The sequence below is a fragment of the Abramis brama genome (assembly GCF_963993115.1).
Source record: "Abramis brama genome assembly, chromosome: 1".
In the NCBI taxonomy this organism is placed as follows: Eukaryota; Metazoa; Chordata; class Actinopteri; order Cypriniformes; family Leuciscidae; genus Abramis; species Abramis brama.
Window position 1 is genome coordinate 25689766 of NC_139963.1, and position 15650 is coordinate 25705415.

The window sequence follows — 15650 nt, forward strand, 5'->3', positions numbered from 1 at the left end:
GCCCTCCTTGCCACTTCCCGCCAAGACGGGTGTGGCTAACCTCTATAAAAGGAGCTCGAAAAGGCTGATTCACTTGATTTTCATCGCCGAAGCGAACCAGAGTGAACCGTACGCACGGCAGAGAACGCAGTACTCGTTCCCTCTTCTAGAGAGAACCGAGGTTACGTTAGTAACCGAGTACGTTCTCTTACGAGAGTCCTCTCGTACTGCGTTTTTTGTAAAAACGCTACGGGAACCCCTTGTAAAACGCCGTGCGTGCTGGGATAAAACACCGATCACTGGAAGCTAACCCAGGTATACAGTGCATAATCACCAGATAGACTCACAGAGAGTCTGGGAATAAGGGGGGGGGGGGGCCTTAATTCCCTACGCAAAACATGACCTCACAGAGAGAGTCTAGAGACAAAAGGGGAATCCCTCCGTCCTTATATGGCCGCGTCCGCAGACGCGAATATGACATCACATAGACAGGGTGGGGAACCTGAACTAATGTGGGAAATGTGGGTCTTACACAATTCTGCCCATAAAACAGTCGGTAGCGCGCTGCGCATGCGATTTCAGTGTTCTAGTTAGACAGCTGATTCGACTACACCGATAGTAGCCTGCAAGGCGGGGACCTCTAGGTTGTAAAACCTAATAAATGTAGACGGCGAGGCCCAGCCTGCCGCCATACATATGTCCTGTAAGGAAATCCCGCTAGACCAAGCCCACGAAGAGGCGACGCCTCTCGTGGAGTGCGCTCTAACGCCCAACGGGCACTGGAGGCCCTTGACAGTGTAAGCCAGCGCTATGGCGTCAACTATCCATCTGGATAGGCTCTGTTTCGAAACAGCCATTCCCTTGGAACGTCCACTGAACGAGACAAAGAGCTGCTCAGTCTGTCTGAAGACAGCAGAGCGGGACACGTAAGCTCTTAAAGCCCTAATGGGGCAAAGAAAACTTGAGTCCCCTTCCTCACTTGATCCCGGCAGGGCAGACAGGGAGATAACCTGAGCCCGAAACGGCGTGTTGAGGGATTTTGGCACATAACCATGCCTAGGTTTGAGTATGACTTTAGAGTCATTAGGTCAGAACTCTAAGCACGCTGGGCTCACGGAGAGCGCGTGCAGGTCGCCTATGCGCTTCACCGAAGCGAGAGCCATCAAAAACACTGTTTTAAAAGACAAATGTTTGAGGCTAATAGATTGGATAGGCTCGAAAGGGGCACCTTTCATGGCCGTCAAAACCGTAGAAAGGTCCCACATAGGGACTGAAGGAGGTCTGGGAGGATTCAGCCTCCTAGCTCCCCTGAGGAAGCGGATGACTAAATCGTTCCTTCCTAGTGACTGACCTAGCGTTGTTCCAGAGAACGCTGCAATAGCCGCCACATAAACTTTGAGCGTGGAAGGGGATCTGCCCTTATCCAACAGCTCCTGTAGGAAGGAGAGAACCTCCGTCACCTCACAATCGAGGGGTGATAGGCCCCGAACTGTACACCAGCCGGAGAAAACCGACCACTTCGAGGCATAAAGCCGCCTAGTCGACGGTGCTCTAGCCTGAGTGATGGTATTCATCACTCCCTCTGCGAGATCAACGGATATCCGTTGAGCGCCCACACATGAAGGGACCACAACTCCGGGTGTGGGTGCCAAATCGAGCCCCTGGCCTGCGAGAGGAGATCTTTCCTCAATGGCACTGGCCATGGAGCGATGTCTGCTAACTGCATCAGGACTGGAAACCATGCTTGGTTCTTCCAGAACAGTGCTACAAGCAGTACTGAGCATTTTGTTTCCCTGACCCGCTCTAACACCTGAGGCAGGAGGGAGACGGGGGGAAAAGCGTATAGCGGGCAGCGCGGCCACATCCGGGACAGCGCGCTGTCGTTCTTGGAAAAGAACACGGGGCAATGAGCGTTTTCGCGGGACGCGAATAGGTCCACCTCCGCTCTGCCGAATCTCTCCCACAGCAGCCGGACTGTTTGTGGGTGTAGAGACCATTCGCCCAGGGGAATGTTGTTCCTGGACAGTCTGTCTGGGCCCACATTCTGGAGCCCAGGCACATGCACTGCTCTCAGCGAGCGCAAATTGTGCTGAGCCCATGTTAGGAGGCGTTTCGCCAGCCTATACAGGGATCTGGATCTGAGACCGCCCTGGCGATTTATGTAGGACACCACGGCCGTGTTGTTCGAACGGACTACGACGTGTTGGTCCTTGATTTGGGGACAAAAACGCGTCAGCGCTTTGTGCACTGCCAGCATTTCCAGGCAGTTGATATGTTGGAGCTTTTCTCGTTCTGACCACCGACACCATCTTCACTCTCGAGGAAGTCCCCAGGCTTACACCTGATCGGTACCAGTCGTCCGCCATCCAAGGTATCAGGGCTGCCACACAGCTCTGATTGACCTTGAGACGTAACCGGCCGGACACCCATGCTCCGCGCGGTACTCGCGCTCTCAACCAGAACTGCAGAGGGCGCATGCGGAGCAAGCCCAGCTGAAGAACTGGCGATGCTGAGGCCATGAGACCCAGCATCCTTTGAAACTTCCTGAGCGGGGTAGTCGCGCCGCAGCGGAAGGATCTCGCCGCGCGCTGAATGTGCAGCACGCGCTGTGGCGACAGCCGCGCTGTCATAGACTGTGAGTCCAGAATGGTACCCAGAAACGAAATCGCTTGACTGGGGTTCAGCGAACTCTTTGTCCAATTGACCGTGATACCAAGATTCTCGAGGTGGTCGAGTAAAATGGTTCTGTGCTCCACGAGCTGTGATCGTGATTGAGCTAGGATCAGCCAGTCGTCCAAATAGTTCAGCACTCGCATGCCTCTGAGTCTGAGAGGGGCGAGCGCTGCGTCCATGCACTTCGTAAATGTACGAGGTGCCAGGGACAAGCCGAACGGCAGGACTGTATACTGGTATGTCTGACCCTCGAAGGCGAATCTCAAGTATCGCCTGTGATGTGACGCTATCTGTATTTGAAAATACGCGTCCTTCAGATTTATCGACATAAACCAGTCTCCTCGGCGAATATCCGTCTTAGATCCAGTATGGGTCTGATACCACCGTCCTTTTTGGGGACCAGAAAGTATCTGCTGTATAGCCCCCCTTCGCTTTGAGCTTGGGATACATGCTCTATCGCCCCTTTGCTCATCAGTTTTGATATTTCGGCGCGAAGTAGGTGTGCTACTTCTAAAGTCACCGTAGTTTCGACGCGCGCTGTGAAGCGGGGAGGGCGTCGACAAAACTGTAGCGAGAAGCCTCTCTTTATAATGTCTAGCACCCAGACGAAACCCCTGGAAGCGCTGCCGATGCCTCTGCATGGCTGGCTAGGGGTTGGATGCGAAGCGCGCTCTGTTCGCCGTGCGACAGAGGTGCTTCGGGGCGCAATAACATAGGCGTTACGCCTGTGACATTCGAGGCGGGGAGCGCGCTTAATACAGCGGGCAGAACGCTCGTCCTCGACCCTACTACAGTGCTTAACTGAGTGAGGGAGGGCTGAGAAAGTCTCGTGGGACTCATGCTGTCCGCTAGTAAATGTGGGCGGGAAACGGGCACATTCACTGCTTTGGACGCGCTGCCTGCCTGAGCAGAGCGAGCGCGCACAGGTCCCGTTTTTACAGAGAGCCTGCGATCTGTGAGACATAGTGTTCTTGGGCACTGGGAAGTGGGCACTTTTACTATGTTGGAAGCGCAATCGACCTGAGTCGATTTTATGTGCGCGAGCCCTAAGTGTAGGGCTGTGCTTGTGTGTAGGGATGGGCACTGAGGAGTGGGCATCGACACTACATTTATAGCACCATCGGCCGTGGCCGGGACACCAGAAAATACACTCTTTTCGGGATATATCTGGGTAGCCGTAAAAACGGCTTTTGTGTGCAGGCAAGCGGGCAGCTGTGCGGGCTTGCGCTTTGCAGAAAACGCTGGAACAGTCGCAATTCTTGGGGCTGAAACAGCGGCGTGCTTGGGTGAGAGACCGGCCGCAACGGGACTCACACACCTGCGCTTTCCTAGGCATGCTAGGACTTCTTCGGGGCTTCCGGCTTCACTGCAATCCTCGGCCCGCGCTGAGCGGGGCGTCGGTTGCTAGAGCGAGAGCGGGACCTCGAGCTGCGCTGCTGTCGCTGCTGTGAAGAGGCGGCCGAAGGCGGGGGCTGAGGCTGAGAGCTCCGCGGGGTCTGTTTTTCACGACTCGCTGCAGAACCAGAGCGCTTCGGGAGGAAGTGCTTGAAGGCTTGAGACGCTTTCTGGGCTTCGGTAAATCTCTCTACGAACTCGGAGAGAGAAGATCCGAAGAGGCCAGCGGAAGACAGCGGGGCGTCGAGAAACGCGGTGCGCTCGGAATCAGCCATCTCCGTGAGCGTCAGCCATAAGTGCCTCTCAGCAACAGTGGTGGAAGCCATACACCGTCCCATGGCTTGTGCAGCAGACTTGGTAGCGCGGAGGGAGAGATCCGAAGCGCTTCTCAAATCCGCGATGCAGATAGCGTCAGGCCCCATCTCGTCCAGCTTACGGAGGATATCACCCTGGAATATCTGCAGCGTAGCCATGGTGTGTAGTGCCGACGCAGCCTGCCCAGCGGCGGAGAAAATTCGCGCGAGCAGCATCGACGTCATGCGGCAGGCTTTGGAAGGCAACACCGGTTTAGTCCGCCGTCCAGCAGAGGGCGGGCAAAGGTGGGTCGCTATTGCCTGTTCCACCGGCGGAAGTGAAAGGTAGCCTCGGTCTTTAGCATTATCCAAGGAGGAAAATGCTGGCGACACAGACGAACGTGTTCGTGCTGAGTAGGGAGCGTTCCAGGCTTTCGCAACTTCTTTGTGAAGCTCAGGAAGAAAAGGAGCGGGCTTTGATTCCGGAGAGGTGCGCTCACCAGGGAGGAAGCTACCATCCAGCCGGGTGCGAGAAGGGAGTTCCGGTGCAGACCACTCGAGGCCGAGGCTCACCGCGGCCAATGCGAGTACTCGCATGAGCTCCTTCTCGATGCTAGCTCTTGTCGAAGGCCTACGGGCAGGAGGCGCGAGATCCTCGGAGCTCGCCCAGTCCTCGCTGCCTGAAGCTAGCAGAGAGCAGGAATCTTTCTCCCCCGACGCGGCTTCGGAAACAACTTCCTCTGATGAAGCGGCGGCAGACTGTGGGCGCTGAGCATCAGGAAGTGATTCAGGGGAAGCCGGTGAAGCAGGCGGGCGAACCGGCGAGCTTGGTCGGGTTGGAGCGGGTTCCGGGACCCGCTGCGAGCGGCGCTTCTTACGGCGCGGCAGCGCGGCGGGGAGTGCAGGCTCTGAGAAAAATGCCAGGCGAGTCCTCAGAGTCACCATCGGCAGAAGCTCGCAGTGAGGGCAGCCGCCGTCAGCGAGCGCGAGCGCTGCATGATCCTCACCCAAACAGGAGACACAGATGACATGACGGTCTCCCTCGGTGAGTGGGGCTCGGCACGAGCCGCAGGAAGGCATCTTTAGAAAGACGCAGCTCTTTTAGGGGGTGAGTGTTGCAAGGCGAACACACACACACAAGAACAATAATAAGGAAAGGATATGGCGTCGGAAAGCGCAGCAGGTACGGCGGTAGAAGGCGGCGTTGTAAAATTATTTTTAGAATTAAATACATAAATAGGTTAAGCAATACAAATGTGTTTATGTCTGATAACCTTTTAAACACAAACTTAACTGCAGACACTGAAATGACGTACACTGTGTGATACAGTACAAATATTTTGAGTGTCCCTCATTTTCCTATAAATAACCACGATTGTCCCGCATTTTCCTTTTCTGAAGTTGGCAACCCTAACCGTCACACACACACATGCAGGAATACAAACAAACGCAAGCATGCACACACACTGACATCCACACGCACAGACACACACCCATACACACACACATACAAATCCACATGCACAGACACACACACAAACACACACGCGCACACACATGTATGCACGCATACATACACGCACAGACACACACACACACACACAGACACACACATACACAAACACACACACATACACACACACACAGACAGACATGCACATACTACTACTTTTTTTAGGTATATACATAAACACGCAATACAGCCAAATTGCTCCACGTCATTTATTTTTGTGGAAAGCCAGTGCAGGCCTGAGCGGCGGTCATATTTTGTACCGCCATGCGGTACATCTAGTTATATACTATACTTTAAGAGCTCTGTAAGTAATATGAAAGACATATTTAGACTAATACGAGGAATAATATACAGTAGGCTTATTACAGTTGTAGTTTATGGATATTTTATAGACCCCATGATATGACTTAATGGGTTATTGTTGACATTCTGTTAAAATAGAACATTGTTGCAGGTCATTGAAGCGATAGTTCTTTTTATTCTTTTTTTTTATTCATTTTTTTTTTTTACAGTAGCCAGCAGCTTTCTGAGCCGCCCTGTAACGCCCTTAAAACATTCCGTATATAGATTTTACTTATATCAGCACAATAATCTGTTTATTTATTTTCTTTAAGCATATTATCGTATCAGCAAACCCCAATATAGATTGACCTCTAATGTATGTATTGATATATTAGTATAAACTAATTTCAATATATATCTATATATTGAATAAAACATGTTGTGAGTATTTTAAACTTGCAGTTACCCTGTTTTCCAGTAATATATGTGTTAGATCACATATATTATCACCACACATGCGTTGTCTCTAAGGAGTAGCCTTTTTGTTCTTGTCATCACATTCAATGACTCACACTTTGTAAACATGACTTTAGCTTGTGTTATCCCTGGACACAGATACATGCACACAGGGGACTGAGTGTTAGGACGGAATGCTCAGATGCTTTTACATTGAGTCATGAGACCCCTCAGATCAAAGTTTGAATTTTCCTGTGGTCAAGAGCAGCTGAAACCTGATCCTCCTCTCATAGTGCCACAAATGGACTCTGTCAATCACTTCTGCTCTGCCCTGTTGAAAAAAAATGGATAAAACGATGGGCGAGATTGGCAATGGTCATCCACTCCCTCAGTGGTTAGTGCAAATGCAAAAGAAAGACAGAATGCTTGTGTTTGTGTTTTATATCAGTAGTAAATAGTAAATTATAAAATTGTTTTTATAAAAAATGTAATATAAATAACATTTTTCAGGTTTTTATTAAATTAACTGGGAAATACATGCATCTTTTTCACTAAAATGATCAAATATATTTAAAAGACTCTTTATATTGTCCTTTGAATGCATACTAGTATACAGTGCATTAAGTCAGAATGATCGTGTCAGCACGTCTGAACAGAAATCTGAACTTCCACTAAACCTACATGAACCAAACTTGAATACACAGCATGTTCTGTTCTTTGTTATGACAGATATTATAGAGAGATTTGTTTTTATAGTATTTATTTGCTGATTTATTATACAGTTTGTGTAAACAGACAAAAATGCACTAGAACATGCATGGTACACATGACCTGCACTGAATTGGTTGGTCTCAGGATGATATAGTATGTGCGCTGAAGATCCCTTGAGCGGTAGATTCTAGATTCTCATAGTTACTCACAGCAGAAGGTGTGTGCGAGTTAAGGATGCCTCCGTGAGGTCCGGATTCTCACGCCTTACAGCAAGACAGTGAGGGCAGGGTGGGTGTAATACCTGTAATCTCTGCGATGAGAGGTTGTAGTGTAAGGGTCAGAGGTCATTGGAACGTTAACCTCGTAATAGTCACATCTTAAGAGGATTAACTGCTCACACAAATTCACCTTCTGTTCTTCTGTGTCTGCCTCTCTGTCTTTATAGGGTTAAAACAGGTTATACATAGCTTATCTAGTGGCAGCAACCTACAGATGGACCAGTTTGTAAATCTGTGCAAACCATTTAGTAACAAAAAAGTAGCTTCCTTCTGAACCTAAACTAGAAGTGTTATAGTGTTAAGTCCATGTTGAAATGTGAGGGATTGTGCTTGCGTGCTAGTTCAAAGCCTGTCCTTACACATGGCATTCTTCCTCATGCCTTATTTAACTAGCAGCTATTAATATCAGCTGTCTTACACATTGCCTCCACATGCACTTACATGCTGTAGACTTCACCTACTACTCAAGTTCAGTTTAGGATATACAGAATCTATTTGAAATTTAAGCAAACGAATGACATATTTACACTTGCATAAATGCAATGTAGAGTTGCAAAGACAAGTGAAACGTTTATAAATGTGGGCATTCATACAACTGCACCACTATTTACTGGGAAGCAAACTGGAGCATTTATTTTTATGCATAGCTGTTTGTATTCAATTCCACTATTTCTTGCAGGAGAAAAGTGGATCCACTGTTCCCTCCATCCTGAACAGAATGCAGACCAAGCAGACTCCACCCACCTACAACAAAACCAACAAGTTCACCTCTGGCTTTCAGAACATCGTCGATGCCTACGGCATCAGCAATTACCGGGAGATCAATCCAGGTAACCCTGAACTTTAACCTTTAGTCTCTGAGCAAGTCCCAAAGTCCTCTGCAGTGATTAAAATGGGCTTCAGATCAGCATACGTATTTTCTGTCACAACATATTATTTGGATCCTTTTTTGTGCTCATGTGCTCAGCTCCATACACCATCATCACCTTCCCCTTCCTGTTTGCGGTCATGTTTGGCGATCTGGGTCACGGTATACTTATGACCTGTGCTGCACTTTATCTGGTACTGCGAGAGAGCCGATTAATTGCCCAGAAAAACGACAATGAGGTATCCATCCACCCATCCATTTATGCACCCATCTCATTATTGATGTTTGTCCTTATTCATATCAAATATTGTTCATGTCACATAGCCTTTATGTGTATATAGGTCCTGAATATAGAAAATATTGATCATAATTGTGTTAAACTAGTGAAAAATAAAACAGACATCTCCCATTGTGGGTTAATTCACAGGCTAAGCTAAATGTGACTATTATTAGTGAGAAGTTTGTTTCAAGTTCAAGTTAAAAGTTGTTATAAGATTATTTTCTTTTGTTTGTGGTGAATAAAAAACGTAGTTTGGAAATTGACTGTTTAGGCCTAAATTGTGGCTTTTAAATGGTTATAATTATTCAATTATAATTTATTTATATTTATAAATATAATTTAATTATTCATTTTATATATTATTAAATAATAATACAGGTATCTGTATTTATTTCGGCCATACTGACTTTGATAGTACTTGGTTAAAAGATGTAATTTTACAAACATTATTTAAAATTGTTTTTTTGTCTATTATGCATATATGTGACAATTTGGACCGTCACAAATCAGTTTCTCTCTCTCGCTCTCTCTCTAGATGTTTAACATGATATTTGCGGGCCGTTACATTATTCTCCTGATGGGACTATTTTCAGTGTACACTGGGATTATCTACAATGACTGTTTCTCCAAATCCCTCAATGTCTTTGGCTCAGGCTGGAGCGTCAGACCCATGTTTGGAGAGAAAGGAGACAACTGGACGTAAGTTGTTCGTTCCAACCCTTTGATTTTACAAAAACTTTGTAACTCATAATCAGCCACTTGTTTGAGTTTGAATAGATCCGTTCTATCGTTCAGGTCAGATCTTTATGCATAGCTATTAATTTGAATGAATTATAAATTTAACATGGAATTTTCCATCATCTCATTCAGGTTTACAACACTGGCGGAAAACCGGATATTACAGCTGAACCCTGCTGTGCCAAACGTGTTTAACGGACCCTATCCAATTGGCATTGATCCAGTAAGCACCTAGTTTCTACATGGTTCTGTAGCAAAGATAATCTAAATTCAGTCCTCTAAATAAGGTTTTTTTACTTTCTCCTGTCAGATCTGGAATATTGCCACCAACAAACTGACGTTTCTGAACTCCTTCAAGATGAAGATGTCAATAATTCTGGGAGTCATCCACATGACGTTTGGAGTTATTCTCAGTCTTTTCAATCACCTGTATGCACTTGTCCATTATTACTCTCAATAGATCTGTATTCATATCTTATGCTAATTCAAGTCTGTTCATCTATGTTTGAAGGTACTTCAAAAAACCTCTGAACATCTTTCTGGGTTTTATTCCTGAGATCGTCTTCATGATCAGTCTGTTTGGCTACCTGATGCTGCTCATTTTTTACAAGTGGTTGGCATATGATGCCAAGACCTCAAAAGATGCCCCCAGTCTTCTAATAGCCTTTATCAACATGTGCCTCTTCAGCTACAATGATCCCACTAACAAACCGTTATACAAGGGACAGGTACACATTACCGACACATACCGATTTAATCAGTATATGTGGCAGGTGAGATGCCATGACATTTAAAACTTATGTTTTGTCTCTCTCTTTCTCTGTCTCTGTAGATGGTAATCCAGTGTCTGCTAGTTGTTATAGCTCTCGCCTGTGTACCATGTATGCTTATAATAAAGACCCTAGTAATGCGCAGGCAATACCTCTGGAGAAGACACCTGGTAAGGACCAGTTTGAGACACCCGCACACCACATTCAAGATTCTTACATACCCAGTTTATTTTTAGATTTTGTGTTTTTATCGTGTCATTTCCATATCCAAAGTGAGATGTTTGTGGGATGTGGACTGATGCAACTATTTGATGCATAGAAAGTTTAAAAGAACATTTATTTGAAATAAATATTTTTGTAAAGTGTCTTTACTCTGTTTAGATCCAATTAATTTGTCCTAGCTCATTAAAAGTATTGTTTTTCTTCTTTCTTTTTTTTCTTTTTTTTTTTTGAAAAAAGAGCTATAGTGTATTTTTTTTATTTTTTTCCATTTTTATTATGCTCAGTTCTAAAGTGCTTCTTCAGCTGAAAGTCTTTTTGAGTGCAATCTATGCAAAATCTATCATAAATGACTGAACAACCAATGTAAATTCATTGGTCAGCTAGCGTGGGAACCCTGATAACCGATGTGCTAGATTATTATATAATGGCTCAGCTATGACCTAGTGTGACTTTTGCTGCAGGGAACACAAAACTTTGGGGGAATCCATGTGGGTAACGGCCCCACAGATGATGAAGCTGAGATCATCCAACATGACCAGCTTTCCCAAAACTTAGACGAAGAACCTGAGGTGAGGGAAGATTCTCTTTTTTCGATTGTTTGTCTGTCTCTCTCTCTCTCAACTAGGCTATAGAATAACATAGAAATAATACTTTTTGTCATACTAATTAAATAGATCATGCTTGTGTCCTTTTTTATTTTACCAAGATGCTTTGATGTAGCATTAGTTTGTGAAGTCTAACAATAGTCTTTCTATAGCCAGAGAATGACTCCTGTTCTGCCGACCCAAGAGCATATTTATTTGGATAATTGTTTGGGTCGGGTTTTTCTGTCCGACACTCTGTGTGATGACATGTTTTGATTCTGAGAATAGTTTTACATTTTATTGTAACATAATTAAATAGATTTTCTTCATAATAGTCTATGTGCAACTTGTTACCACCCACACGGTGACAAGCTACACCAGGGTACCAAAAATTGCTGCAGTGGGCATTCCTTTCTGTGACTCACTGGATCTGTGATCTGCATACCAGTGCTGGTCTAAACTGGGTCTTCCACTTTTAAAAGCACTATCTCTCCCCCCAACCACTGTATCCAAGGGAAACCAGTCTCAAAACACTAAACAAACATGCACCCAACTAATTGAGCTTCTCTTTTCTGAGAATAAAATGGAGGAAGATAGTAAACTATTTATACAATTACCTGCTTTATTTTAAGGTTTGAGATGCAGTCATTTCAGTACATTCGTGCCAATAATCATCCTCTTTCCGCTCCAAACAGGCCTGTCAGTAAAACGCAGTCAGCCATAGTCAATTTACTGGAGACTGAAGTCAGATCTCCAGGATTGTTTATCTCTCTCGTTTTGGTGTGTACAGTGACCCTGCAAAAGTATTTGGTTACTGAAGCCGCACTTAAAAATGTTTGAATTTAGTGGTATCTGCAAACAAATGACACCAGACCTTTTCCCGTGAACAGCTTAAATTTCCCAGCTATTTTGCAATTACTTACAGTATCAGTATGATTTTAGAGGATGTATGAATTCATCACAAATGAATTCCTTCCTCAAATTCACAAAGATGTCCTAGTAGAGTGTAGTTCAACACATTCTGTTCCAATTTTGACAAACAGAAAATGTACAGAAAATTGTCTTTTTTTATAAAATCAACTCTATAATTTATCATTTAAAACCTAACAAGTCTTTTTCGGAAATGTGTACTTTTAAGTGTGCTGTGTTTCTTTAAAATAAATGCCAATTGGTTTGATTTATTGTATTAAGGCATTCATGCATTTGTATTAGTGTGACTTGAATACTTTTTGGGGCCACTGTATTTTGCTGTGACGGAAAATAAATGTGTCGGTCATTAGATCTCTGCATTTTCTGTGAACTTAACAGTTTTTCCCCCACTGTCTCTTCATCAGATTCTAACTCTGTCATTAACCCTATTTTAACCCTGTGTGTCTGTCTTTGCATGTCTCTGATTATATTTCAAGCAGTCAGAGGAAGAAGTGGTAAGAGCAGACAGCCTTCTCGACTCTCTGTGTAGATGTTTGCTATCATTTTTTACATTTGTGTGTGTGAGTGTGTGATTGTGTGTGTGTGTGCGGCTTGTGTGTATCCCTGCAGGTTTCAATGTTGGTAGTCTCCTGTTTTTGGTGTTCGGTTCTTTTCCAGCACAACTAGATAGATTATTTTCTAGACGTCCATTTTCCTTAGTTTTTAGCCGCCATCATTACATGGGAACGATCTGGTGAGCCATGCTGGAGCGTGATTCTGATTTAAATCACACCAAATGATGCTGATGATCTGAAAGGCCCTGTGCTGTGATTGTTCGTATGCCCGTGAGATCCAGGGCTGTTAATCATGCTGTGATTGAGCTGGGAGTGGGATTAGATTCATGTGTTTTCATCAGTCTGAATAGCTCTTATTGCTCTCTTTCTCTCTCTCTCTTTAGTTTAATTTTGCAGATGAAGCAGTGCATCAGGCCATTCACACAATAGAATACTGCTTAGGCTGCGTCTCAAACACTGCCTCTTATCTACGACTTTGGGCGTTGAGTCTGGCCCATGCACGTAAGTAATGCACACACACACGCATGCACATTTATTGTATTGAATACAAACTGAAACCTGGTCATATCTGGGCCTGAGAAATAAATGGAAATTTCTGCAGTGAATATAATTTTTGCTCAGCTCTACTTTATAAACGTAGTCGTAGGCAAAGAGTTTGGTAATGTAAGCCCCTGTAAAAGAAGTAAACTGCTTCCTCCAATTATGAATTCATTCATAAAATCCCATTCCAACAAGTAATGAATGGGAAAGTCATGAATGGGAACCCTCTAAAAATGTACATGCATGTTTTTCCTCTCAATATGCAATGTAGAGAAATAAAGTAATTGTTAACAAGGTTTTTCTTAAAATGTGTTTCTTTTTTCTTACAGAGCTCTCTGAGGTCTTGTGGTCAATGGTGATGCATATGGGCCTCGCTTCTAAGAATTTTGGTGGATTCTTTGTCCTGTCAATCATCTTTGCCTTCTTTGCTACACTGACAGTGTGTATTCTGTTGATCATGGAAGGCCTGTCTGCCTTCCTTCATGCTCTTAGATTGCACTGGTAAGTACACACACACACACACTTTGCTTGCCTTTATAAATTACAGTTAAACCGTTTTAAGAGCAGATGACTCTTTGTTGCCCCCTATCAATGGTTACATGCACACTGCAGAAAAAATAGCATTGTATTGATTCTTTTGAGTGCTTAGTCTTATTCTGTACACACAAAGTTTAATTGTTTGCATGTGTGAGAACTCTATTCTACAACCAAATTCACTCCCTGAAAAGTTGCCAACCAAATTTATATTAAGTCCATGTTTTAAAACCGAACTGAATAAGTAATTGTAAATGCCACTCTCTTTTGGACACTGACAGCTCAACTGAAATGTGCTGCTGGAAAATAAACACATTTTTTTCATTTAATTTCATCCAGAACTGTAATTCACTGACTTTGTTTCCCACTTTATTTCTGTAGGGTGGAGTTTCAGAATAAATTCTACATTGGACAAGGCTTCAAGTTCATGCCTTTCACTTTTGACAGCATTCTGGAGGGCAAGTTTGAAGACTAAACCACACCCACATTCTCTCCTTTTCCCAACTGCCACACCTCTAAACAACAGGAGCCAATCAGATTATATGTGAGATTTTATGATTTGTGTGAACACTGTGACTTTGTAAGGCTCTACATTTCTCAGGTGTTCTACATCAGGACATTAATGGAATAAATTTCAAGTAAGCTAGAAATATTTAGTAGAAGCTGAGATGAAAATAATCTTGAGCTAGAACTGCATAACATATTCGCAATGATTTCATTACTCTTAAATACTTGATAATGTAATAATACAAACTCAAGTGCTGTTACCATACAGCACACAGGAGAATGAACAGCTTGTTTTTTGTCATAAAAGCCTCATAAATGTGTACATACTCTTTAATCAAATATCATTAAAGTTTCCATACCATTATAGCACAGGTGAAGATTGTCTATTTCTGATATTTTTTTTCCCAGTCTGTTAAATTATTATTATTTTTATTTTATGTATCTTTTATCCTTTGTTAAACACATTTCTAAAAGAGTTCTCATACAAAGGGACCTAATTTCAAATGCAGCAAAGCAAGCTTCATTGTATGCCATTTTACAATTTTCTGTCATGCAGAGAGGAGGATTTCCTCGTAAAGCATATCAGAATAATAGTTGCAAATAATCCCCCAGAATAGCCAGATTTATTGCAGATCTTTTCATTCCTCTTTTCACTTGCAAACACAAGTAAAGAGTAGTTATATTTTAGTTGGTCTTGAACTGTTGCTGGGTTTTTTTGTGTGTATTTGCTGTTGTCTTTGGACAATTAAATGCAAATTCACATCTAAGCTATGTTAACCGTATGAATCTGTTCGCTGCAGTGCCCAGTTCCGGGTTTTTTGATTGTTGTTTATAATTGAGTTTACAACATGCACATGCAATGGCTCTTGAAGGAAACGTGTTTGCTTGCTAGATGTCAGAGGCAGTCCATTTAGTCTTGGAGAAATTAACTATACCAAGTAAAAGCAGCCAGTGAAGCTGTGATTGTCTGTTTTTTGTCAATAAAGAAGGACTGGATATGAACTTGAGATTTTCTTTTTCTTTTTTGTATGTGTGTGAGAAAAGATCTGTTGATTAAATCATGTCTAAATGTATAATAAAATGAATATAATAATCATTATTGATAATATATAGCATGATTTTTTTTTAAGTGTCAGCTGCAGTTTCATGCCAGCCGAGCTGATATTTGGAACAACAGCACCGTTACTCTGATTGTGAAATTGCTTAATTACATTTCAGACAAATTTTGACCAGTTTTGTCTAGTCTATTTTTTTTTCTCTGCAAACAAAAATACTTTAACAAAGGCTACAGTACCAAGCTTTGTGTAAGTGGAGCAACAGCAGTTTCCCCTCTCCCTTCTTAAAGCTGTAATTCTGTAATCACTCCTACTTGCTAGAAAGGAAAATCCGCAAACTTCGAACATAAAAAAAAAAAACAGTCAAAAATCAGACCACTAATCCACACCGCTTGCATACTCTGGTCTGGAACTTTGCAAATGTGAGCAGAGCGATAAAAACGATAACGTCCAGTGTTGTTGGACTAAATATTCAACACTCTTGGAAC

General features: G+C 43.6%; 1 protein-coding gene across 3 annotated transcripts in view; it reads left to right on the forward strand.

Moving 5' to 3' along the window:
- The window catches only part of atp6v0a1a (ATPase H+ transporting V0 subunit a1a), a 34294-nt gene extending 19185 nt beyond the window's left edge, over positions 1–15109 (forward strand). For 2 of the 3 annotated variants that reach the window (XM_084134153.1, XM_084134151.1), the window contains 12 exons: positions 8260–8410; positions 8548–8687; positions 9264–9427; positions 9599–9689; positions 9777–9895; positions 9978–10194; positions 10299–10406; positions 10920–11027; positions 12449–12466; positions 12910–13027; positions 13396–13567; positions 13982–15109. In XM_084134153.1, the coding sequence (XP_083990279.1) occupies positions 8260–8410; positions 8548–8687; positions 9264–9427; positions 9599–9689; positions 9777–9895; positions 9978–10194; positions 10299–10406; positions 10920–11027; positions 12449–12466; positions 12910–13027; positions 13396–13567; positions 13982–14075 (1500 nt within the window). In that variant the 3' untranslated portion in view covers positions 14076–15109. The remainder of the gene's footprint in view (positions 1–8259; positions 8411–8547; positions 8688–9263; positions 9428–9598; positions 9690–9776; positions 9896–9977; positions 10195–10298; positions 10407–10919; positions 11028–12448; positions 12467–12909; positions 13028–13395; positions 13568–13981) is intronic. The other variant, XM_084134152.1, reaches the window with a different exon arrangement.
- The last annotated feature ends 541 nt before the right edge of the window (positions 15110–15650 follow it).